The sequence below is a fragment of the Meles meles genome, chromosome 16, assembly GCF_922984935.1.
Source record: "Meles meles chromosome 16, mMelMel3.1 paternal haplotype, whole genome shotgun sequence".
In the NCBI taxonomy this organism is placed as follows: domain Eukaryota; kingdom Metazoa; phylum Chordata; class Mammalia; order Carnivora; family Mustelidae; genus Meles; species Meles meles.
In genome coordinates, this window is record NC_060081.1 from 53243995 (window position 1) to 53269926 (window position 25932).

At 55.9% G+C, this 25932-nt stretch overlaps 2 protein-coding genes across 4 annotated transcripts; both read left to right on the forward strand.

Moving 5' to 3' along the window:
* The first annotated feature begins 2306 nt into the window (after window positions 1–2306).
* ADAM33 (ADAM metallopeptidase domain 33) lies at window positions 2307–16324 on the forward strand. 3 transcript variants are annotated; one of them, XM_045981066.1, is made up of 22 exons: window positions 2307–3198; window positions 5224–5303; window positions 7517–7593; window positions 9279–9357; window positions 9571–9647; window positions 9732–9921; window positions 10162–10227; window positions 10310–10381; window positions 10646–10812; window positions 10899–10983; window positions 11117–11259; window positions 11777–11954; window positions 12086–12175; window positions 12399–12594; window positions 12718–12826; window positions 12919–13117; window positions 13205–13282; window positions 13373–13481; window positions 13561–13708; window positions 14997–15088; window positions 15183–15346; window positions 15590–16324. In XM_045981066.1, the coding sequence occupies exons 1-22, from the start codon at window positions 2772–2774 to the stop codon at window positions 15638–15640; spliced, it is 2877 nt and encodes a 958-aa protein (XP_045837022.1). In that variant the 5' UTR covers window positions 2307–2771; the 3' UTR covers window positions 15641–16324. The 3 variants fall into 3 exon arrangements, with proteins under 3 accessions (XP_045837022.1, XP_045837019.1, XP_045837021.1); XM_045981063.1 differs by having other exon boundaries at window positions 2308–3198; window positions 15272–15346; XM_045981065.1 differs by having other exon boundaries at window positions 2308–3198; window positions 9282–9357; window positions 15272–15346.
* A 4890-nt stretch (window positions 16325–21214) lies between these two features.
* Window positions 21215–25566, forward strand: GFRA4 (GDNF family receptor alpha 4). Its single transcript, XM_045980554.1, has 6 exons — window positions 21215–21269; window positions 22823–23450; window positions 23601–23710; window positions 23804–23938; window positions 24562–24653; window positions 24826–25566. Exons 1-6 carry the CDS (start codon window positions 21215–21217, stop codon window positions 24904–24906), a joined length of 1101 nt encoding a protein of 366 aa, XP_045836510.1. The 3' UTR covers window positions 24907–25566.
* The last annotated feature ends 366 nt before the right edge of the window (window positions 25567–25932 follow it).

Below are 25932 nucleotides of genomic sequence, written 5' to 3' on the forward strand. Positions count from 1 at the left end.
CAGACAAGCGTATCACAGTTTGAGAACTGCTTCAGTAAGGTTGCAGGCCAAGGGGCCCTCTAGATACTGCTGGTGCAATTGTACATTGGCACAAATAGAAGGGTAATTTAAGTGTATCCTCCCAAGTCATAAAAACACAAATCTGTTGACCCAGGAAGCCCATTTTAGGAAATCATCTCACAGATGAGTTTGTGTATAAAATTATCCATCACAGCCTGGATTGCAATAGCAGAAGGGCTGGAAACCACTTACATGGCCAAGAGGGGACTAAACGAATGAGAGGCAGCATTCAAGTATTAAAAAAAAAGGTGGGGACACACAGCCACTGGAATAACTAAAATTAAAACAAGTAACAACACTAATGCTGGCAAGGATGGAGAAGAATGCGAACTCTCCTACACCGCTGGTGGGCATGTGAGATGGTACAGTTGCTTTGGAAATGAGTTTCTTTCAAACTTAATATGCCCTTGCCATAGGACCCTTCCCTTCTACTTCTGGGTCTTCACAGATGAGAAGTGAGAAATGAAAACAGATTCATATAAAACTTCACAGCAATGTGTAGTGGCTACATGTAGGAGAGTCTCACGGGGGAAAAGAACCCAAATGCCTAACTGGAGAATAGCGAAAGCATGCTTCCCTCTGCCCATGGAACAGACTCGGCACTACAAAAGGAAACAATGTCAATGAATTTCAAAAACAGAAGGAAGAAAGCCAGACACAAAGAGTACATGCTTTGCGGTTACATTTATATGAAGTTCTGGAATAGGCAAAACATATGTACAGACACAAAGCAGATCAGTGACTGCCTGGGGCTGGAAGTGGCAGAGAGGGACTGGGGAGGGGACACAGGGGAACTTTGGGGGAACGATAGAAATAGGCCTATCAGCTCCAGGCACGGCTGGACTGGTCCGGCCAAGGAACCTCTAGGAATGCAACCCCACTAGCTTACAAGTAGTTAATCAGTACTACCTTAAGGATATTATTAGCGGATGTGCCTAATGAAACCTCTACCAAAAAGAACAAATATACTTTTCAGATTCCAAGTCTCTTGAGATGAAGAAGACCTCCCAGGGAACCAGACAATGTGGCACCAGGGCACCTGTTAACATGACCTCCTGGGCCTCCAGTCAAGGGCATCCACCTTCTCAGGACAGTCCTGCCCCCAATTTTGCCCTTAAAACTCTTCACTGGCAAGCCACTGGGGAGACTGAGATTTTAGAGCATGACTTTCCCATTCTCCTGGGCAGTGCTGTACCAGTAAATAACCAATCTTTCTTCACTGCAAAAGTTCTGTGTCACTTTTATTGGCCTGCTGCCCACAGGGTGAACAAACTCTCCTACTTGGTTTGGTTACATAACATTATATCTGGATTATGGTGGTGATTACAGAGGCGCATGAATTTATCAAATTCATCTAACTGGACACTTTATTTTTTTTTTTTTAGATTTTATTATTTATTTGAGAGAGAGAGAGAGAGAGAGAGAGAGAGAACGGGTGGGGAGGAGGGGCAGAGGGAGAGGGAGAAACAGGCTCTCTCCACTGAGGAGGGAGTCTGACTCCCGGCTGGATCCCAGGACTCCGGAGCATGACCTGAGCCAAAGGCAGAAGTTCAACCAGCTGCGCCACCCAGGTGCCCCAGGTGCACTTCACTGTGTGCAAATTATCTTAATAAAGTTGACTTGAAAACCTGAAGTAATAATGATAGGATGCTAGTAATAACCATAAGACCACTTCACATGCACTGATAGGAAGCACCTCTGGAGGGTACTAAGTGGGGGGAGAGGGGGACAGTGCAGAGAAATGTTAATAAAAGAAAAAAGAGATCTGTATTGTCTTGGATGTGCATAAACTAATCCAAAACCTACACAAGGAGCTAAGGGTAGCGGCTTTGCCTTGGTTGGGGGATGTTGGCTCAGAGGGTGGGAAGAAAAGGGAGGGATGATTCCTGTACATATTATTCTATTTTGTTGTTTGAATCAGACCTACATAGGTTTCCCTATATCTGCTGTAACTCTTCCTAAGGGAACGTCCGCATTTGTTCCCAATAACAAATAGATTTGCGAAAAAGAGTTCGCACCCCTCCTGGGGCACCTGCGTGGCTCAGTGGGTTGAGCAAAGACTCTTGGTTTCAACTCAGGTCATGATGTTCCCTGGTGAGATGGAGTCCCAGCTACACCGCCCCCCCCCGCCCCCCAGCGAGAGTCCCCTTTAGATTCTCCATCTCTCTCCTCCTCGGACCACCCCTCAAACAAACAAACAAAATATTAAAAAAATATATTTTAAAAAGAAAGTTAACACCTCTCGCTATCAGAATACCGGCTACTCATTCTCCGAGTTTACTACTCGGTACACAAACCTTTTAAAGAAAGAAACAGATGTTGCCAAAGCAGGAAGGATCCCCTGCGTCTGGGAGTCTGTGGCTTTGCGCAGTTGTTCCCAGTGGCCACCCCAGGGACAGGGGCTGCCCGCGCCCGCCTCGCCCTTGCCGGGCACCAAGTCCGCAGCATCGCGGCTCCACCCGCTCTCCGACCCGCGCGCAGGGGCTGGCGGCCACCGCGACGTCCAGGAGCGTTCCGGAGCCGCCGGCGCACCTGCCTCTCTCGCCCGCCACCCTTCTCCTAGGGGCACTTCCGCTGGGTTCGGGCCAGGGCCCCTCTCGGCAGGGCTGGTGAGCGAGCGGAGACAGAAGTCCGCCCAGGGGACCAAGGAGGGGGGCGACCCGAGCAGCAGCAGGTGGCCCCCAGCCCTGCTCTCTCCTCCACCAGCCCCCATGGCCCTCAAAGGCCCTTCCGAGGGGCCCCGCCCAATCCCCACTCCACTCCCGCTCCGCCCCCGCGGCTTGGCGCTGGCGGATCCCCCAGGGGCCGCACGGATTCCACGGGCCCTGCTCCTACCCTTAGACAGCCGCTCCGGTTCCCCGAGGGCGCACGGGGTCTGGCCGGCGGCCAGGGTCGTGCGGATGGGCTGCGGGGTTCCGTGCGGGGTGGCGCGGGAGGCGGCGGGCGGGCTGCTCTGGGCGTGGGTCGGCCTGGATCCAGCCGGGGCGGAGCCGGGAGCCGGGAGCCGCGTCTTGGAGGCCAGGGCGCTCTCAGCGATGGGCTGGGGGTCTCGGAGAGCTGGAGGGTCGCGGGCGTGGCTGCTGCTGCTGCTGCTCTTGAGGCTACCTTTGCCGGTGTGGGGCGTCGAGGCGTTTCAAGGTGAGTGCGACGTGCCCCGCCGGGCCGGCGAGGTCGCTGTCAGCCACCACGGTGGCTGGGAGGACAAGGGAGGGTCTCCGCAGGACCAGTTCGGGGACTCTCAGCTGTACTTGGGCTGGCCTTGAGGCCCAGACTGACACACTCTGTCCAGATGCCACAGTGCCAATAGCAAAGCATTGGCGGGGTGGGGGGTGGAGGGTCCCCTCTGAGCATCTACCCAAGTTCCCAAACTCCTCTGCCAGGTGTCTCTGTCTTGACCACCGCCAGACCCTACCCACCGGTGTGGACTTTCCTGCATCTCCCTCCCTGAGGCACTGGTTGCCCAGAGCCCCTGCTGTGCCCTTAGACTCCTGCAGCCTGCATGCTCAGCGGGAATCCCAGGGCCTGGGGGCAGTGTGTGTGTTGTTGCTACTATTGCCTTGTTTGATAAGATAGAGAAAGGCACTTCAGACAGAAGGGGCCCGGAAGGTGACCTCCACAACCCCCGTGTGCAGGAGGACTGACTGAATCCTGTTCCCTCTATGGAAGCACCCTGTGCAGGGACTGGGAGCAAACCCGGGAGGGGGCAGGAATGGCCAGCTGTGCTGGGCAGCCTGGGGGCACTGGGTTCCAGAGCACTGTTGGGGAGTACCCAATAGGGATAGGGTCCTGTCCTGTCCTGGGGCCCCAAGAGGGTAGGATGACAGCCCTCATGCCTTTGGATGGCTGCTCCTCCTCAGCCTGGGGTGGGGGGTGGTTGGGAGAGGGTGGAATGACCCCTGAGATGAGTGGAGAAGGGCTTTGTGCTCCCCAACGTCACACTGGCTCCCTAACCCTCATCATCACAGCTCCATCTCTGCCTCCCCTCCTTCCTCAGGGGCGCCATGAAGAGAATCCCCAACCCGCATGCACACATGCACACAGACACACCCTCTCCTCTTTACCTGGGAGGCCCAGGGCCAGCAAGAGGAAGTTCTCCACACCCAATTAGTCCTCTCTGGGGTGGGTTGCCCCCCACTTATGTCTCCTCCTAGATTCACTCCGTTCCCTCCCCCATCGTGGCAACTGGCTCATCCAAACCAGGAGGGCTTCCTGGGAGAAGGGGACTCCTATAGCTGCTGCTATTCTGAGTCTCCGATGATGAGGTCTGGGGGAGAGGATGGAGGAAGAGAAAGGAGTTGGGGTGGCCTGGCAGGAGCTGGAACACTTCCGCAGTCCACTGTCTGAACGTGGGGTCAGGGTTGGCTGAGTGCTGGGTAGCTGTCAGTTCTGGGAGCTGGGCTCGCTTCCCCCAGGAATTGTGTCAGAGGACAGGGAGGGCTGCCTACAGGCTCTGGGCTGCCTGGGGCCTGACTCCTGCAGGGTGGTTGTGGCAAGAGCTGCTGGGACCCACTGTGGAGTGCGGGGCTGGGAGCATTCCAGGGGAGCATTCCAGAGCCTTCTGAGTAATGCTTGGCTCTGGTATTCCTCCAGAGCCCCCTTAAGCACGCCTGACCTGGGAGCACTCAGGCTGTGTCCCCCCAGGCCTCCCCACCTTGAAAGATCCTGGAATCAGGCTTCTGAGCCCTGGGTCCCTGGAAGTCCTGCTTCCAGCATGAGGCCCCCAAGGGGAGCTCTGGACAAGGTGGGCCTCCGCAGACATTTGGCTGTTGTTTTTCCCAGATGGTGGAGACATAGGCATCCTCTCTTCACAGATTTCTCACCCCAAAGGCATCTGCTGCCCAGTCTAAAAATACCCCAGGCTACCTCCCCTTCCCTTCCCTTCTGCACTGGGGACCTGATCTCTTCCTTGTGGACTCTGACCCCCAAGCCTCCCCCAGGTCAATGGGGCTCCTACCTCCCCAGCTGAGCCATCCTTCTTAGGCTTTCTTCTGCCTGGTGGCTCCTCGGTTCCAAAGATGCCCCATGGGTGGCCATCCTTTCCTGGGCTTTGAATGTGGAAGATGGAGTCTCCTGTTCTACCTGGCTGAGGTCCTATAACCTCATCCCTCTGCTGTCCCCACCTCCCTGTGCTCCCCCTCATCTTTTACTCTGTCCTCCCCCCAGAAAACCACCCTGGAAAACCAGTCACCTTGCACTGGGTCCCGAATGGAAGATTCAGGCGCGTTGTCACCCCGGAGGAGCCGGTCAGTGTCAGCTTGTCCTTCCCCTCGCAGGGGCCTAGGGTCTCCCAGCCCCTCTGCCCCTCCTCATTCAGCCTGGCAGTTTGGCTGGGGTCCTTTTGGCCCCTTCCCAGAGGGTTGGCAGGTGGGGGTGGGGAGATAGCTGCTCACATGAGCCTTCACAATGGAAGTCATTTTCAGGCTTCCTCCCCGTTGCTCCCTCCCTCCCAGAATTATCCAGGCCACCCCCATCCTCCAGCAGAGGTGGAGCCAGAATTTGTGGGGCCTGAAACTTTTCAGGAACCTCTTTAAGAAAACACCCAAATATCTTCCTTTTGTCAAGTTTACTAGAACATATTACCCTGTGGACCCATTGTTGTTCCCTCTGGGAAAACTTCAGCCTCCCTGGCTCATGCAGAATCCACTTCTGGACAGGGGACACTAGTCATTCTCCTAGTGTTGTCCAAGGGCACCTGACTGTTTCTCCAGGATGCTCTGCCCCAGCTTCCTGCCAACGCCCACCCATCACTTCCAGAATAACTGTGTCCCCATCTGTATTGGTCACACAGCTGTGCTGCAAACCAGGAGGCCAGTGCCCTTGGTATCCCCATTTCACAGAGAGGCAAACTGAAGCCCAGAGAGGTTGAGAAAGTGTCCAAGGTCACACAACCTGAGACCAGAAGCCTGAGGCCCACTAAAGTCTGAAAGACTTATAACCATTGACCAATGCCCCACCCCCCCGCCCCAGATCTAGAGAGTCCCCTTCATCCTGAATTTTCAGGCAAGAGAAGACAACCCACTGTCTAAGCCAGCAAAGAGGAAGGCAGGTGGACACTGTCATTAAGGCTAGGAGGGCCCCATAGGCCCAGCAGCTTTTAAGCCAGGACCTTCCCTGGGTCCCTGAGACCCTCAGGGGCCCCCATTCAAGCTGGCCCAAGCTTTGAGTTGGTTGTCCTGGACCCACTGGCAGAAGGGAAGTCTAGGCACATGCTGGATCACAGTGACTGTGGTCCTCCCTCCCAGTCCAGCCTGGGCTGTGATGAGGCAGGGCATCCCAGAAGGCATTGCTTTCCCCTGCCTCCGGGAAGCCTGCCAAGATGAGGACAGCAAGCAGAGTTGAGGCAGGGAATCCCGTCCAAGAGGCAGCAAATACCCACATTTCAGGTTGGGGTGGGGTGCGTAGTGAATAGCAATGTCACCAGGAGGGCAGGAAGCAAGGACATCAGGGACTTTAGGACAGAAAGAGGGGAGCCCAGGCTGGTGTTGAGGTAGGAGGAGGCTTTCCATCTGGGGCAGCTGTCCGTGCTTGGTGCCAATATTTCTCCAACAAAGTAAGTGGCATTCTGGTCACGTGAGCTCATGCTTAGAGCCTTGGAGAGGTCTCTTGGCGGGGGTGGGGGAGCTTGTCTGCTCCCCACCTACAGAGAAAAGGCCCCCAGAAGAATCTGAGCCCCTTGGCCTGGGGCCCAGCCCAATGCATGGTGGGATAAAAGGGAAGGGCCAGCAAGGGTGGGGGCCCACATTCCGAAGACACAACAGCTCTCCACGATGCTCCTGGGCCCGCTCCAACTCCGGGCCCCCAGCCAGGCAGAGTGGACAAGGCGGGGCAGAGGGGGTATTCCCACAGGCTGGGAGAGGCAAAGAAGCTGTGGGGAAGGAGAGGCTGGCCCAGGCTCGGCCTCCTGACATCTAGCTGAGATGTTTTCCTCTCGGCCTGGAATTGGGGGGCGGGGGTTAATGTTTATTCCATGGGCTCAGTGAAGCAGGTGTGGGGCAGGCCTTCAGGGGGGCAGGGAAGTTTTTGATTTGTCAGAATTGGACAAGGAGGGAGTAAAGTCTGAATTCTACAGGGAGTGGGGAGCAGCAAGATACAGAAAAAAGGTTGTAAGGATGCCCGAGTCCTCCACCCAATGTCTTCAGGACCCCACTGTCCTCTCCACTTAGAGCAAGGCTTCTGGCTATGAAGCAGAAGGGAGAGCCAGAGGAAGAGCCCGGTCACCCTGTGTTAAGGCAGCGTACCTTTCTGGGATGCCTTGTCTCATCTCTCCAGAGGACATTCACCTAGCGGGCTGTGTCAAATGCCTGTTGTCAGAATCAAAAGCACCCCGAGTTTGGGAACATATATGCCTGCATATTCTCACCCCCACACCCATCCATACCTACCGTGGCCTGCTGCCCCCGCCCCCCGACTCTCCCTCGCCAGCCTGCTCCCCATCCCTTCTCTCCTTCTTGCCCAGGTCTCGAAGCTAGACTCGGGGCTGGTGGCCTTGAAGGCTGAAGGGCAGGAGCTCCTGCTGGAGCTGGAGAAGAACCGGTGAGTACCAGGCTGGGGAGGAGGCTAGCAACCAAGAACAGCCCCCCACTCTCTGCGGGGGGGAAATTTAGGGGGCAGGGTCTGAGGGGAACACATGAGGGAGGCTGGATGGAGGGAGGGCTCCAGAGGCAGGGGTATGGGTGACAGAAAAAGGCACGCCAGCCCATGACTGGGTCCCTCAAGGCAGAAATAGGCTGCTGAGGCTGAGTGGGCACACACCCCACTCCGGCCCCAGGAGCACCTTCTTAGCTTCCTGCCAGAAATGAGCGAGCATCACCCTGTGGGTGTTCAAAGGGTGTGCCAAGTCCAAAGAGACTCATGGATGGATTCCAAAGTTGGGTAGGTGCTCAGGGCTGAGGGACAGCAGGGACAGAAGTGCAGTGGCCAGCAAATCAAGGCGCTTTCAGGGGGCAGCAATTTGTCTGGCTTGTCTGGAGGGTCTGCATCTGCAGGGAAAGGAGCAGTGGGAAATGAAACTGGGGAGACCCGTTAAGGCCAGATCACAGAGGCCATTTTAAGGCTGAGTGTCCAGGATGGGGCACAGGCAAAGATTCTGAGCTGGTGAATGAGGAGGCAGAGATGGGCCAGGGGGGATGGGTGTCGAAGGTGGAGCGTGGGGTCTGGAAACCACCCAGATGGAATTACCAACAGCTTTCATTCATTGAGTGCTTGCTTCATCGGACGCACTGTTCCAAGCACTCTACACACGCTGACTTCTTCCCCCATGGAGCCAGATGCACCAGGAACACATTCTAGTTCCATGCACCTCAGCACAGTTCTTCTGGGGTTCAACATCCCCACACAGGAAAGGGGGTGACCACATCACCTACTCCTCAGGTTGACTGTGTTGTGTGTGTCGGGAGAGACAAACTGGAGAAGGTGGAGGAAACACTATGAGGTGGAGAAGCAGGTATCGCAGGTCTTTGCGGTGGTCTGGCAGTAAAGAGGTCAAGGCGAGATGGGGGTTGAGGATTTTCTTTACAGAAGAGAAATTGACTCATGGTTCATTCACCTTGGTAAGAAGGACCCTGGAGAGATGGAGAAGAAAGGTGGTATCGTTACCGGAGTGGGGTCTGAAGAAGGTGGGGATGGGGATTCCTGCTCTGATGGGAAGGCAGGAGCAACTGTGAGCAGGTGGGGATTCCCTTTTTCTCTGGAAGCATGGGGTGAGCATCACTGATGGACAGGTGGGGAGATATGTACGGTCTAGGGGCCAGAGAAGATCTGAAGGATTTGGGGGGCAGGAAAGAAGACAAGAGAGGGTTGACCAGATGCCCAACAAGGCTGAGCAGCAGGTAGGGCCACCAAGGGAGGTCACTGCACTTCCTTGGTTCCGGGTCCCACTTCCTCATCAGTGTCTCCTGAATCCTCCCTCCTGCTCCTCCCCAGACCAACAGACCCAGCTGCCTGCTACAAGTCCCACAGGGACCACAAACTCTTTCCCCATTCCTTCTCCTCCCTGGTGCCTCCCACACCCCCACTTCTCACACCTCAGCCATTGCCAAGGCTCCTTCCTGCCCTCCACCTTTCTCCCTCTAGCCCAGGGTTTTTCTGATCTGATCCTGTCCATTCCCGAACATCCACGTGGGTGCTTCCTCAGTGCTAGCATTCAGGGAGGAAGGCTGGGATGGCATCCTGGAAGAGGGCAGGCTGAATTAGGTAACTCCTACAACACCCCTTCCCAGCAGGCTGCTGGCTCCCGGATACACAGAAACCCACTATAGCCCAGATGGGCAGCCATTGGTGCTGGTCCCCAACCACATGGTGAGATACTTCCATGGGCTCTGAGGACAGGGTAAGGGGGCTGGGGAGGGGAGTGGGTGCACTCCCTGAGGACCTCTCCACCATTCCTTCCCCATTCTCCTCCTCTTCTTAAGGATAGTCTGCAGCCAGCCCCCCACCATGCTCTCTCTCTCTCTCTTACGCCTCCCAGTTCAGCCCTGGCTGAGCTTTGGGGCTGGGTCCCTTGCTCTCCAGGACCACTGCCTCTACCATGGGCACGTGAGGGGCTTCCCTGACTCCTGGGTGGTCTTCAGCACCTGCTCTGGGATGAGGTGAGGCATTCTGGGGGAGGGGCCTGGGCCCGGGGCTGGGGAAACGGTCCCTTCTCACCCTTCTCTGCACTCCTCGCACCCTAGGGGCCTGATCACACTGGACAGGAATGCCAGTTACTATGTGCATCCTTGGTCAGCCAGAGACTCTGAGGCCTTCGTCACTCACAAGATGTTCCAGATCGGGCAGCTGCTTGGCTGGAAAGGGGCCTGTGGCCACAGGGATGCCAGGAACAAAGGGAACATGGCTAGCCTTTCTCGTGCCACTCAGGTCAAGGTCAGAGGCACCGACAAGAGTGGGAATGGGAATGCAGTAAACACAGCCCTCCAAATCACAAGAAATAGGAATATACAGTCCTAATTCAGGGCCTCCAATCCCGACATTTCTATCTGGAGGCTGAATAAACAAGTTCCAGCAATCTTTCAAGTTAAATTTGTGCTTCCTGGGAATTGAGGTTAGTGGTCAGGACTCAAGCCTGACACCCTGCCACTGAAGGTCACCATTGTCTCTCCCCAGGAGAGGCGGGAGGTCAGCAGGAGCCCGAAGTTCTTGGAGTTGTACATTGTGGCTGACCACACGCTGGTGAGCCAGAGGTCCCAGGGGGCTGGCAGGGTGGGATGGGGCTGGTTCAGCCTGTGACACCCTTTTATATCTGCCTTTCCAGTTTTTGACCCAGCACCGGAACTTGAACCACACCAAACAGCGTCTCCTGGAGGTGGCCAACTATGTGGACCAGGTTGGCCTTGGTGGAAAGACAGCCCTGATGGGGGTGTCTGCCACATAGGCTGGCAAGTCCTGGGGCAGGAGGTGGGGGGGCTGGGAGATGGGGGGGGTGTTGGGGTGTGGCAGGCTTGGAGATGAGGCCAGGGAACTGAGCAAACAGGCACCCCAGGGAGGAGCACCAGCACTGTGGCCTGTCCTGTCCTCACTCTCCCCACCCCACCCTCCCTCACTCCCCCTCACCCCCGTCTTCCTGTCCTCACCCCCGTCGCGTCCACAGATTCTCAGGACTCTGGACATTCAGGTGGCCCTGACCGGCCTGGAAGTGTGGACGGAGCAGGATCAGAGCCGTGTCACGCCAGACGCCAATGCCACGCTCTGGGCCTTCCTGCACTGGCGCCGAGGGCTGAGGACGCGGCGGCCACACGACTCCGCGCAGCTGCTCACGTGGGTGCCCCCAACGCCCACGCGGGGCCCCGACCCGGCGGCCCAGAATCCCGGCCCCTCTGGGTCATGCTGCATTCTGCCTTCAGGGGCCGCGCCTTCCAGGGCGCCACCGTGGGCCTGGCGCCCATCGAGGGCATGTGTTGCGCGGAGAGCTCCGGAGGCGTGAGCACGGTGAGCTCCACCCCTCTACCCCCGCCCCCGCCAGCAGTGGGGAGCAGGGGGCAGGAGGCAGGGGGCAAGGAAGGGCTAGGGGGAGGAGGCGGCGTCCCCACAGCCCGCCCTGACTGTCCCCACTCCCTCTCAGGACCACTCGGAGCTTCCCATTGGCGCAGCAGCCACCATGGCCCACGAGATAGGTCACAGCCTTGGCCTCAGCCACGACCCTGACGGCTGCTGTGTGGAGGCGGCGGCCGAGCAAGGCGGCTGTGTCATGGCCGCGGCCACCGGGTAGAACGCCGCGGTCAGGCAGGGGCTGTGGGGGAGGCCCCGCGGGACCAGGGCCCTTTCCTTTTCTTTGGGAGAAATGGTTACGCTTCCATTTTCTCTTCCGTAAAATCGGATATGATCATAGCACCGCCCGGAGAGTTCTTTATGACGCTTGAAGGGAGAAAAGGCAGAAAAAGTGGATTGTCAAAAGTATGAAGATTATTTTCAGAACACTCTAGCAAGGATTCTCCAATCCCGGGAGGAACAGCTCTAGGTCGCGATCCGACCTCGAGTCCTGGGCTGCCTGGTCTTGGCGTGACGCCCTCCAGCCTCGGGCTCACAGCGTGACCTTGTGCAGGTTCCTTGGCCTCTTTGGGCCCGGCTTTTAGAGGCTCCGGGCCGCTGGTCGCTTAGGCAGTGTGATTGCGTCCGGGTCTGTGTGGCCACGTACAGGGGGTACTGGTGGGAGGGGATGGGAGACGAGCAGGGGGCTGAGGGTGGCGGTGCCAGCACGCCCAACGCCCTTCCCCGCCCGTAGGCGCCCATTCCCGCGGGTGTTCAGCGCCTGCAGCCGGCGCCAGCTGCGCGCCTTCTTCCGCAAGGGGGGCGGTGCGTGCCTTTCCAACGCGCCCGACTCCGGGATCCTCGTGCCCCGGGCACGCTGCGGGAACGGCCTCGTGGAGGACGGCGAGGAGTGCGACTGCGGCTCCAGCCAGGTCAGGTCCGCGCTCCCGGTCCCCCAGTGACCCGAGGCTGGCGCCCCACCCTCCCCTTCCCCAACGACCCTCCGAGGTCTGGGGCGCGGCATCCTTACCGGCTGGTCCCCACATCCCCTTTTCGGCTCCAGGAGTGCCCGGACGACTGCTGCTTCGCCCACAACTGCTCGCTGCGCGCCGGGGCCCAGTGCACCCACGGGGACTGCTGCGCTCGCTGCCTGGTGAGGGCGTGGGAGGCTCGGGGTGAGGGGTTAGGGGGCGCTTGCGAGCCCGCCTGTTGGTCTTGGCTGATTGGCGCGCTCGGGTCCCCCGGCCCGTGCAGGCTGTATCGAGCAGCGGCCTGCCTGGCCCTCCAGCCTCTGTGCCGCGCTCTCCGTCTGGATCTCACTATCTGTTGTCCCTCTGTGCCTTGGCCAACCTCCCTCCACCTGGTCACCTGCGTAGCTGAAGCCGGCCGGCGTGCCGTGCCGCCGAGCTGTGGGTGACTGTGACCTCCCAGAGTTTTGCACGGGCGCCTCCCCCTACTGCCCCCCGGACTTTTACCTGCTGGACGGCTCGCCGTGTGCGGGCGGCCGGGGCTACTGCTGGGATGGCGCGTGTCCTACACTGGAGCAGCAGTGCCAGCAGCTCTGGGGGCCTGGTGAGACTACCGGAGCACCGGGCCCATCCTCGGGTGTGCGCTGTTCTCTACTCTAGGGAAGATGGGGGGGGGGGGGTTGCTAGGGGGACAGAAGCCAGTGTGGTTTCGCCCATGCTTCCTCAGGCTCTAGCCCAGCACCAGAGGCCTGTTTCCAGATCGTGAACTCCGCTGGAGACGCCCACGGGAACTGCGGCGAGGACAGCAAGGGTGGCTTTGTGCCTTGTGCGCAGAGGTGGGGAGTCTAGGGTAGGGCGGGGAAGCTGGGTAGTGCGCTGGGGCAAGGACACATGTCGCTGTTGGATCGCCCTGCACTTTCCTCCCCAGGGATGCTCAGTGCGGGAAGCTGCAGTGCCTGGGTGGGGAGCAGCGGCCACGCCCACAGCACACTGTGCCGGTGGACTCCACCATTGGACTAGGCAGCGATGAGGTGACCTGCAGGGGAGTCTTTGTGCTGCCCGGTGTCCAGCTGGATGTGATCGATTTGGGCCTAGTAGAGCCAGGCACCCAGTGTGGACCTAGCATGGTGAGCCCTGCACCCTTCCCCCAGTGCTGGAATCCTGCCCGTGGGAGAATCACTCTCCCTAACTGCCCAGTGCACACATGCCCCTAGGTGTGCCAGGACAGGCGCTGTCGAAACACTACCTTCTGGCAGCTCGAGCGATGCCTGGCAGCCTGCCATGGCCGTGGGGTGAGTGGCCAGAATGTGATTGGGTGTGGGGGGTGATGACCTTGGAGTTCCTGACCCTGTGGGATCTTCCTCTTCTCTTCTCCTCTGTAGGTTTGCAACAGTAACCAAAACTGCCACTGTGCTCCGGGCTGGGCCCCGCCCTTCTGCGACAAGCGAGGGTTTGGTGGCAGTGTGGACAGTGGCCCCATGCAGCCTGAAGGTGTGTCCATGGTGGACAAGTGGGGAGAGGCTGGGGAGGTGCCCCTGCTAAGTACTCAGACTTACCCTGTTGTCCACAGACCACAAGGCCTTCCTGTTGGCAGTGATGCTTAGCTTTGTGCTGCCGTTGCTCCTGGGGGTTGGCCTGGCCTGGTGCTGCTTCCGGTGCCCAGAATCCCGTGTCCTGCCATGCCTCTGGGGCTTGAGGAGGGATGCCACAAGCCGAGGGTAGGCTCTGAGCCCACTCAAGCACTCCCTGCCCTGTAGAACTCAGCTGGGCCTGGGGGAGCTGCGGTGGGGTGCTCAGACCTTGCTCCTGGCTACACAGAGGAGGGGGTGGGCAGAGGCGGTGGAAAGAAGCCTTGAGCAGGAGGCCACAGTGGGTGGGTGTGGATCCCCATGGGGCCCCCAAGCCCTCCCAGTTACTGTGGTTCAGCCCCCTTGACCCCCTCTTCTGTCTCTCCCACCAGGGGACTGCCTAACCCTAGCCTGCCTTTGTTCTACCAGCTCATCCTGCCGGTCTCGCTCCACTGTGCCCTTCAGGACTTTCCTAGCCTCTCATGACTTGTCTGCCTTTTTCCACTTCCTCTGCCTAAATCTCTCCTGTACATCTTTCCAGTTCACAAATGCTGGGCCTGGCACCTCCTTTCACTCCACACCGCTGTTTAGCTAGGGGGCTGGCTGCCCTTGTGCCCAAGGCCTGCTCCTCACCCAGTTTTCCGTGACCTGGGAGGAGGTCACATGATACCTAAGCAGGGTTGATCACTGGGTGCTGGGCAGGGGAGGCCCCCTAAGGCACATCTGACACAGCCTGACCTTGGGTGTGCTCTGGACAAGTTGCGGGCAAGGGCAGGGTTTGGGCTAGAGACTGGGACTGAGGGCAGCCCGGACAGGGGCAGGGCACCAGCCAGGTCCCAGGTCCCGAGAGGGCTTTGACACGATGAACAGTGATTGCAGGTCTATGGGGGACGAGCAAGGTGCTCAGAGTTTGGTGTGTCAGCATCAGGGGGCCTAGAGGCCAGGTGCGGTGGGGGCACCCACGTATCATCACTAACGCAGAGTCTCGAGCGCAGTGGATACTGTTGCGGAGAGATAGCAAAGGATAAGGCAAGGCTCTGGGAGATGGGACGTGGGCACCCAGGCATGGCTCGGAGTCATTGAGGGTGGCAGGGCCACCCAATGGCAAGGGGCGCAGGGATACCTGATATTGGGGAGCATGGCCACCTGTCCTTGGAGCCTGAGTGATGCCAGTATCTGGAGGGTGCCAGGATGTTGGGGTGATGGAGAGCTTGAGAAAAATTGTCAGGGCTAGAGAGAAGTGCCTGTGGCCCTGGGAGGGCAGAAGTCGGACCTAGAGCCTAGAACTCCAGGGCCTCTCCCAGGAGGGAGCAGGAGGGGAACTGGAGGCAGGGACATGGACCAGAAGGGTAGAGACGCATTCAAGGCAGAACTCAGGTCAGGCGTGTCTGCTCAGGACCACTGTGCCAGCCTCCTGCCCTCTTATCCCACTGCTCAGGCCCAAAGATAGCCCAAACAGGAACTGCCCCCACAGCGGTATTCACTCCATGGAATTGGGCCCAGCAGCCATTGGAGAGCCCCAGCCCTTGGGTGAGTGAGGCACAGAAGGAGATGGGGAGGGAAGTGAAGGATGCACTCTTGCCTTCCACCTCCTTCCAGATGGGCCCCCCTCCTTTCCCTGTAGAACCCAGACACCCTGAGGCCCCTGTCCCCACCCTGGCCCAGGGACTCCTGCCAGTGGTCACAATATGTGTCCTCCACCCATTGCTGCAGACCTTGAGAACTCTGCCAGAGCCCAGGAGCCACCTTGAGAAGCCTCTGGCTGGCTGCCCTGCCTGCAACCCCAAGGTAGGCAGGGCCCTCCGCACCTCACCCACCACCTCTGTTGCCCCAACTCGGAGGTTGCTGATCTTGGGTTATTATGCAAGTGAGACGTGACCTTGTGGAAGAGCTTTGGTCACGGAGACCCGGCGCTGGAAGGCCTTAGGGTGGGAGAGAGAGAAGTCGTATCTCTTCTTGCATCACTGATCCTCAGTGAGGGAGGAAAGGGGGTCTTGGCCCTCAGGGGCAACTCTTCCTCTTCATTTTCAGCAGGTCAAGTCCAGAAGCCGAGATCCTGTCGCTGGTGAGAGGAGCTCCTGAGATGAGGATACTTACTGTCGACCGCTGACAGCCCCTCCAGGGACTTGGTCTCCCAGGGGCAGAGTCGCAGAGTCAGACCATCTGCACTTTGGCAGCCTACAAATTTCTTCCCTAAGTTGAGCTTGCCCACCTACTCCAGGACCCAGAGCTTTATCAGAAGGTGTGCAGTGCTGTCCCCATTCCTTAGGACTAGGGAATCCTGGTAGGGTACATACTGCAGTCCCAAAATATATCAGTCCAAGGAGAGAAGGTCATGTAGTCACTGACCTCCCGTCAGCAGGATGGGCATGTCCCAGCCTCTGTCTGGGGAGCCCGGGGGTCTCTCTGCTCCATGTACTTTACCCAGACCCAGGTCTGCAGAGACTGGTGACTGCTAGGCCAGAAGCCAGCTCTCAGGGCCCTACAGTTCAGACAGGGTCCACTTCCCTGGAGCCTGGCCCCAGCAAACAAACAAAATGAAAGAAAACAAAAAATCATTGGGACCCTCCTCCTCCCCCTTTTCCTGCCTTTTCTTGTCTCTCAGGTGCTTCCTCAGACTCACCCCTGTTCTTGGTCCTGCACTTGAGGTTTTGGAGGAGTGTGGGGTCTACTCACCCTCTCCTCCATTCCATGGGAAGGGATAGTGGGAGCTGTTTTAAAAAGGACACCCAAGTAGAAGTCAAAAGAGAGACATGCTGCCTTTGAGCCTCTGTGAGTCTTTCTCTGTGTATCGATTCAAATCCAGGGGGCTCCCTATGGATCCTAAGGGGTGGTAGCTGGTGGGTGGGGCCTCAGATGGCAACCAGGGCCCCAGATGTACCTGGGCATAGGATGCTCTTCCCTAGCTTGAACCATCCCTTTGCCCCACCTCTTTTGCCTCCCTTGGAGATGTTGAGAAGCCACTTACTCATGGAAGAATTGCTGGGTGACCTTCTGTATCAGTCAGCTGTTGGTATAGAACAAAACCACTCCCAAAACATAGTAGTAGCTGGAAACAACTAATTCTGTGAATTGGCAAATTAGGTGTAATTCAGCCACTGCTCAGCTGGGCCGATCTACTTCTGGGTTTGGCTGATGAGGATGAGCAGGCTAGGCACCCGTTTTCCAACAGACTAGCTCAGGCGTGCTCACATAACAGCTGTGGAGGGTTCAAGAGAGCAGGTGATGCACTTACCTTGAGCACCAAGGGGGAAAAAAAAAGGCGATCAAGATATATCTTAATGCAAAAGATGCAAAAGTCAAAAGATCAAAATTAATGCCAAAAAAAAAAAAAAAATCAATGGTGAACAAAATATCAGAATTTTAACCGAAAACCGGATCAGCGACAGTGTCATGCCAAGCCACTTTGGAACCTGAGGCAGAAGGAAAAACTCATAATAGTGATCATTTCTCACCCCAGTCCCAGCCTTGCCAGAAAGTAAGTGGAAGCTTACAAGGCCTCTGGAAGGTTCTACGACTGGCACATTAAACTCCATAATGCCGTATTGGCACAAGCAAGTCACAGGGCCAGCCCAAGTTCCAGGGATTGGGAGAGAAACTACTTCTTGATGGGAAGAGCAGCAGAATCATGTTTCAGAGGACACAAAGGCTTGGGGCAATTTTGACCACCAACCATTCCTGCCACGAGCAGCAGAGAAGAGGCAGCCCCGGGCTTGGGCTGGCTTCCGCTCCATCAGCCCCAGAGATTGAATGAGACAGTTTTCTACAGCTGCCTTATGTCTTTTTTTTTTTTTTTTTTAAATTTGAGAGAGAGCAAGCAGGGGAAGGGGCAGCGGGAGAGGGAGAGAGAATCTCAAGCAGACTCCCTACTGAGCTTAGAGTCCGATGATGCAGGGCTCTATCTCAGGACCCAGAGATCATGACCTGAGCCGAAACCAAGAGTCACACATTCAACCAACTGAGCCACCCCAGCGCCTCAAGCTGCCTTCTGTCTTGATTATACCCATGAGATTTTGATTTATAATGATGACCTGAGTACTGACAGAGAGGTTAATGCCACTGAAAGTTTTTATTACTTACAATTCCCAAGAGAAGGGTGTCACACAGGGCCACGTGGGGAAGCACGATGTTCAGTGGGGAGGCAGAAGCAGGAGTGAGGGGAGAGCCTATACTAAGGTTTCTGCAGGAAAGGCAAGGCAGGGCTAACTGACCAGCTGTGAGGTATAGGGGTGTCTCTAATGGTCTGGTACCTGGCCCTGGGATGATTTAGGGCAGAGCAAATACAGATTCTGTAAGGGTTAGGAAAAAGGAGGTGGTTGGGGGTATAGACACCAGATTGGTTGGTCTGCATATGAGAGACATATTCATAGGCAAATTTTCATGAGCTCTAGGAATTAGGGTTAGAAGCAGTTTCTCCCAAGCTCCCTCTCCCCCACTCCCCCAAGTCAAGATGTCAAACCATCATCAAATACAGAAAATAGAGAACATAATGAATACATCTCCCCACATTCTCATCCTTTCGGGGGGGGTGTTGTCTGGATCCCATGGGATTCCCACTTATATTGCATGTCTCAAAATACTTAAAATTGCATGATAAAGAGAAAAACATTGCATGATAAAAACTGAATGATCAAATATTGGGTATGCCATGATAGCAGTCTTTTGAGGAAAATTTATAGCCACAGTATTTTTTATTCAAAGAGAGCCGAAAGTCAGGGGACAAAGGTCCATGTTTAAAAAGCTAGAAGCCCAAGGCCAGATGATTTGGCTGATGAATTCTACCAAACATTTAAAGAAGAACTAATGCCAGTCCTTTTCAAACTCTTCCAAAAAATTAAAAGAGGAGGGAACACTCCCAAATTCATTTTAGGAAACCAGCATTGCCCTGATACCAAAGTCAGCTAAGGATGATACAAGAAAACTACAAGCCAATATCCCTGATGAGTACAGATGCAAAAATTCTCAATCAAATATTAGCAAAGTGAATTCAATAGCTAATTGAAGGGATCATATGCCATGATCAAGTGGGATTTACCCCTGAGATGCCAGGATGGTTTAACATATGCAAATCGGTAAACGTGACATACCACATTAATAGAAAGATAAAAATCATATGAGCGTCTCAATAGATGTCAAGCATTTGACAAAATACCACATCCTTTCATGATAAAAACCCAAAAAAACTGGGCACAGGAGGAATATAACTCAACATAACAAAGATCAGATAATTGCAAACCCACAGCTGACATCATACTCAATGGTGAAAGATTGAAAACTTTTCCCCTAAGATCAGGAATAACATAAGGATGCCCACTCCAACCACTCCCATGAAGCATAAATGCGCATCAGAACACTTAGGAAAAAAGAAAAAATAAAAAAGAATAAAAAACCTTCAAATCAGATAGGGGGAAGTAAATTTATCTTTATTTGCAGGTGACATGATTTTATTTCTTATTTTTTACTTTATTTTTTCAAAGATTTTTTTTCTGTTTTTTTTTTTTAAATTAACATATAATGTATTATTTGCCCCAGGGGTACAGGTCTGTGAATCATCAGGCTTACACACGTCACAGCACTCACCATAGCACATACCCTCCCCAAAGATTTTATATTTAACCAATCTCTACACCCAGTGTGGGGCTTGAACTTACAACTGCAAGATCAGGAGTCACATGCTTCAACTGAGCCAGCCAGGTGCTCCAATGGCGTGATTTTTTCTTTCTTTCTTTTTTTTTTTTTTTAACATATATCACTTTATTTTTTCTTTTCAGCATAACAGTGTTCATTGTTTTTGCAACACACCTAGTGCTCCATGCAACACGTGCCCTCACTAATACCCTCCATCTTGTTCCCCAACCTTCCACCCCCTGCCCTTTCTAGACCCTCAGTTGTTTTTCAGAGTCCATAGTCTCTCATGGTTCACCTCCCCTTCCAATTTCCCTCAACTCCCTTCTCTCCATCTCCCCATGGCCTCCATGTTATTTGTTATGCTCCACAAATAAGTGAAACCATACGATAATTGACTCTCTCTGCTTGACTTATTTCACTCAGCAAATCTCTTCCAGTCCCATCCATGTTGCTACAAAAGTTGGGTATTCATCCTTTCTTTTTTTTTCGATTTATTTAACACAGAGAGAGATCACAAGCAGGCAGAGAGGCAGGCAGAGAGAGACGGGGAAGCAGACTTCCAGCTGAGCAGAGAGCCCAGATGGGGCTCGATCCCAGGACCCTGAGACCATGACCTAAGCTGAAGGCAGAGGCTTAACCCACTGAGCCACCCAGGTGCCCCAGGTATTCATCCTTTCTGATGGAGGCATAATACCCCATCGTGTATATGGACCACATCTTCCTTATCCATTCATCTGTCGAAGGGCATCTTGGTTCTTTCCACAGTTTGGCGACCGTGGCCATTGCTGCTATAAACATTGGGGTACAGGTGGCCCTTCTTTTCACTACATCTGTATCTTTGGGGTAAATGCCCAGTAGTGCAATTGCAGGACTATAGGGAAGCTCTATTTTTAATTTCTTGAGGCATCTCCACATGAAGTGATTTTATAGACAGAAAATGTGAACAACTCCACCAAAAAACGATTAGAACTAATCCCCAAATTTGGTAGTTACAGCATACAAAATCAATATACAGAAATTAGGTGAGTTTCTCCTCACTGACAAATGATCTTTAACAGAAATAAAACAACTGCATTTGCAATTGCATAAAAAAATATCAAGGAATAAGTTTAACAAAGGAGGCGAGAGACCTGTACACTGCAAACTACAAGACTTTGATGATAGAAACTGAACAAGACACAGATTAATGGCGAAATATTCTGTGGTCATGAACGGAAAGAATCAGCACTGTTATAGGGTCCATCCTACCCAGAGCCATCTATGGATTCAGTGCAAGCCCTATCCAAATTCCATGGCATTTTTGACAGGAATAGAAAAGATTGCCCTATAATGTGTATGGGACCACTAAAGATCCGGAAGAGTCAAAGCCATCCTGAGAAGGATAGATATAAGGGAACACTAACATTTTTTTTAGCAACTTTTTTATAAGTCTAAGGTTAGTTAACAATAAAAAGTTAAAATTATAAAAGAAGGGGAAGACCGGGGTGCCTGGGTGGGTCGGTGGGTTAAAGCCTCTGTCTTCGGCTCAGGTCATGATCCCAGGGTCCTAGGATTGAGTCCCGCATCGGGCTCTCTGCTCAGCAGGGACCCTGCCTCCCCCTCTCTCTGTGCCTGCCTCTCTGCCTACTTGTGATTTCTGTCTGTCAAATAAATAAATAAAATCTTAAAAAAAAAAAAAGAAAGGGAAGACCAATGTTTCATAAAGTTGACAGTTTGGCATGGGAGAGATAAGATCTCCTGGGGGTGGGGGGTGGTAGTGGTGGTGGAATGTGTGTGTGTGTGTGTGTTTCCACCTAGGCTGTGAGCCTCGGGACCTGCCTGCAGGCAAAGCGGCAGGGGGAGGGGTGGAGACACACTCAGTGGGGTGGGATGTCATTCCCACTACAAGGCTCCTCCCCATGGGAGTGTCCATGTTAGCACCAACGCTGCTTGGGTTCCCACGATGGGCTCAGGCGCTGCTGAGAAGCAGACACCTGTCCCGCTGGGATTCTGCTTTCAGTCTTCATCCCCATCTGTTTGCTGCCCGGCATGGGCCTCTGCTTGGCGCCTGAGCTGCTGCTGCTGCTGCTGTTGCTGCTGCTGGGTGAGTGGCTGCCTCCTCCCGCAGACCCCTCACCTCTGGCCTCTCTGCTTGATCTTCAGGGACAGAGTGAGGGGGCAAGAGGATGGTCTGGAAAAAACCACAACCGCAGTGCAGGGCACAGGCAGGAGACCTGCATATGGGGTGTGCCTACGCCGTGCCACCTGCCACTCCCCACCCCCAAGTCCCATCTTGGTACCCGGTCCCAGAAACTTTCTTTTTCTTCTTGGGTCCCTTCTCCCACCTCTCTTACCCTTCCCCCATCTTCAGTCTTGGAGCTTCACATCTTGGTGCCATGTATCTGCTGTTCCACCTACTTGACTTCCCTTTCCCCAGCTGGGGCATCCCGGAGGGAGCGGCCACTTGACCTGGTGGAGCCAGGTGGGGAGAATGGAATCTGACAATGGTATAAGGCCGAGGAGCTACTGGAGCTGAGATGCGCTGTTCTGAGGGTGAAGATGAGGCAAGGGTACTCCTGGCAGAGGGGAAACCTGTAAGCAAAGGAACAGAGGTGGGACCAAGACCTTAGGTGACACTAACTGCTGCTGTGTGTGGCTGAAGCTGGGTATGTGAGGGGTTTGGCTGGGACAGAAGGGTAGAGTTTGTCTGCTGCTCCTGGAGTCCTGGAGGGGAAGGGGTGGGGAGGGGAGAGGAGAGCCCTCCTCTCCCCTCTCCTGTCTACCCTCTCCACATACCTACTCATCATAAGCCCTTGGTATCTGTTCATCCTGCCTTGGGAACAGACATGCTGCAGCCACACCGAGAGTCACTGTGGCTCCTGCCATCCAATCCATGGATCCTGAAAGAGGGGGCCAGGGCCAGATGGGGACCCTGCTCCCAGACCTGAAGCAGGAGTCACCTCCCTGCACACACTCAGTGAGAAGGATGCCAGAATGGAAAACTTGCCCACGACTGTAGCGCTCCCAGGGGCTGAGAGCACGGAGGGGGTGCAGTGGAAGTCTGGTTTTGGTGACCAAGGTCCTAGGAAGGGGCTGCCAAGTCCCTTCCTCTGAGACCCTCGCCTGGCCCCCAGCAGAGTGCCACCTGTCATGGACTATTGGGCCTTGTGGCTAAGGACAGAGCCCTGTGGCCTGACCAGAGGGTTTTCTCCGGAATTCACGCCCAGGCAGCCTGGTCTAAATGGGCCCTCTGCTGCCCAGAGAGCCCTTTCAGGGAATCCCTCTTTTGCTTGGCTGGTGGAGAGTGGAGGGGCCAGGAGACGCCAGAGATGGGCCACATAGGAGATGGATGAGAAGGGAGCATCAGAAGGGAGTGGAAGGGCAAAACGGTAAGGGGCAGAAGGAGGCACCTGAGAAGGTCTGGAAGGTGGGAGACCCAGAAACCAACAGGGAGGAGAAGAAAGGAAGAAAGCTCAGCTGTCCCAGCGTGTCAAAAAGAGAAAGAGGAGGGGCCACTGTCCTCAACCCATTTTTGATAAATGTCCATTAGCCAAGTCCCCAGAAGCCTTGCTCTGTTTCCCACGTCAGCTGGGGCCTAGGAGAGTGGCAGGAGCCCCGCGGACCCCTCTTTGAACGGGTGTGGCCGTTCTGCGGTAGGAGTGGTGCCTGGGGAGGATGGGCTGCATTGTCTCGGGGAGGCCGGGCCGAGTCTTGGTGCGCCCGATCCACCCGTGACGTGCTGCAGGACTCCCCAGAGCCGGGGGCCGCCCGTCCCCGCGACAGAGGGGCGGTCAGTGCCAGCCCGCCACGCCTTTGAGCCACACTCGGCTCTCCTCCGGTTCCGCGCGCCCCGCGTCTTCAGAGGGCGTGGCCAGGGGACGCGGGGTAAGCGCGCTGGTAAGGCCCCCGGAGAACTGCAGCTGCCCGCCGCTCCCTCAGGGTCACCTGGCTCGGCCGGACGGAACCGATGCCTGGACGCGGCCGAGGCGTGTACGGCGGACGCGCGGTGCGAGCGGCTGCGCACCGAGTACGTGGCTCAGTGCTTGGGTCGGGTCGGGGCCGGAGGCTGCCCCCGCGCCCGCTGCCGCCGCGCCCTGCGCCGCTTCTTCGCCCGCGGGCCTCCCGCGCTCACCCACGCGCTGCTCTTCTGCCCGTGCGTCACCGCCGCGTGCGCCGAGCGCCGGCGCCAGACCTTCGTGCCAGCCTGCGCCTTCGCGGGACCCGGGCCGGCGCCGCCCTCCTGCCTCGCACCTTTAGACGCCTGCGAACACAGCCGGATCTGCAGGTGCGGAGGGGGGTGGGGCTACGTGGGATGGGGCGGAGGCGGGGCGGGGCTGTGCGGCAGGTGTGGACGGGCTGTGGGAGCAGGCGGAGAGGCGACTGGGGGGGATTGGGCGGGGCCTCCCGTTCACCGCCCTCCCGTCGTGCCGCGCAGGCCCCGCCTCCTGGCCTTCCAGGCCTCCTGCTCGCCGGCCCCCAGCGCCCCCGAAGGCTGCCTGCTGGATGAGGCCCCCCGCTGCCTGCGCGCCTACGCGGGCCTAGTGGGTACGCACTGCGGGGATCCGGGCGCTGACTGGGGTTCTCCCGGAGATGCTTCCGCCTGGTGGGCCGATTACCCAGTCCTCGGGGTCCCAGCAGGCACCGCCGTCACTCCCAACTATGTGGACAATGCGAGCGCGCGCGTGGCGCCTTGGTGCGACTGCGGAGCCAGCGGAAACCGGCGTGAGGAGTGCGAAGCCTTCCGGGGGCTCTTCACCGGGAACCGCTGCTTGGGTGAGGGGCCCAGGCGGGGCGGCGCTGACCGCCCCTTCCCAATTTCGGGCTGGTGGGAGCTTATTTTAGCGGTGAGGAAACTGAGGCTGTTTGCGATGCACACCCTCTGTGCTGTCGACCTGCCCCTTGAGAAATCCGCGCCCAGTTATCTCCAGACCAAAGTAGGATCTTAGGGATGTCTAGGCTGGTGACCCTGCAGGCGGGTGGAGGTGGGAGGAAACAGTCAAAACAAGTTTCGGAGTTCCTGGAATGGAACCAGGTGAAATTCCTGCCAGAGCCACTTCTGACGTGGTCCCACCCCCAGGTGATCTTGCATTTTGGGTCTGAGTAAACGGGGTGGTCTGTGAAGTCCGATTCTGCCACTCACCAGCCGAGTTAGCCAACTCCTCTAAGCTTTTTTGTGCCCGTCTGTAATATGGGGGTGGTAATCGTCACCCTTCCCTGTGAGGATGACAATTTGTTAGACCTTGTCATGCACCTTCCATTCCAGAAGCCAATCCATGCAGGTATCCTATCTTCCCACCCCTATCGCAGGAAGCCAGAGGTTTCTGTTTGTCCGAGAGGACCTGGGCCTGGTGCTGGGGTTTCCCAGCCTAGCCCATCCTGGCCCCCTTCCTCCGTAGATGGTGCCATACAGGCCTTTGACAGTGGGTGGCCTCCAATCCTGCAGGACCAGCCAGATGTCCACCAGGACCCTGAGCACAGCCTCCTGCAAGTAGGTGTGGCGAGGGGACGGTGAGCTGGCAGCCCCTGGCCTGGCTCCTTCCACACACTTCCATTCCAGGTGGGCTTGGATGGAGGCTTGAATGGCCTGGGCTGGAGGTGGTGGAGGCAGAGAGCAGAACCCAGCTTCTGCCTCAAGTGCACATTCTGGTCCCACCCCCAAGGTGTCCTCCGCAGATGGGCTCCTGGTGGGGGAATCCCTGCTTTCCATGCTGCTTGTCCTGGCTCTGCAGCCCCTGATCTGACTAGGACAGCCAACCTTGGACAACAACATCATACTGACAGCCATACTGCCTGGGATATAGGGCCCCATCTGCACCCTCTTGCCCCCTGAAAGTGGAGTGGCTTGCCACCCAAGCTGGCCCCAGTGCTCTTGCACTGCTGTTCTTTTTAGGTCTGGACACCCTGTGTGCCTGTTCCCTAGAGTGAGGGATGTGGGGCTGGAGGCCTGATGCAAAGCCCCTAGTTTACCTTTCAGTGGGTTTCTTGGTTGTAGGTCCCTCTGTCCACTGACCTTGGAACAGTTGGGTTCTCCCACAGGGTAGGGATGGGAGGGGGTCACCTTTGTAGCGAAGGCCTCAGTGGGGCCCCAGATCACCTACAAGTCAGAACCGTCAAATTCCAAGAATTTTAAGAGATTTTTACCAGCTTCCCCAAAGAGAACATACCCTAAGGAGTACATCTGGACAGACTTACAGGTAAACTTTTTTTTAACACTGCAGCCTTTCATGGCACTCTCCCAGGGAGGCACCTCCTGTCATGATATCCACCTAGGCCCCATCGACTAATGTTAATAAGGTTCTTCCCAACCACGATATGCTGCTTGGTGGGCACCACCTGGAGTGAGACTCCAGTCCCCTGCATTGCACTGGTCATGTCGCCATCTTCCCTGTGGTTTAACCTAGCACTATGAATGGCAACCATAGCTCAATAAACCTGTATGCACTGAGACTGGCCTTGCTTTCCTGTGATCTGTCCTGGGATCCCGGATATCAAGTCTGCTACAGGCTAGTATCCCTCTGTGAGCCTATGTGACCTCAGATGGTATCAGAACCAATCTGGGCTACCTCTGCTCACTTGCAGATGCCAAACTGAATCAACTATTAGATTCTAGCGGCAGAGATTTTTGTTGCTTTGTCTTCTCTGCTAGTAGTCGGGTTTAGGAACTATGCTTCCCAGCCTCCCTTGCAGCCAGGAGGTGGTTATGGGACACAGTCCTGGTCATAAGTGGAAGTCACAGATGAGGCTTCCAGGAGAGTTCTTGAAACAGG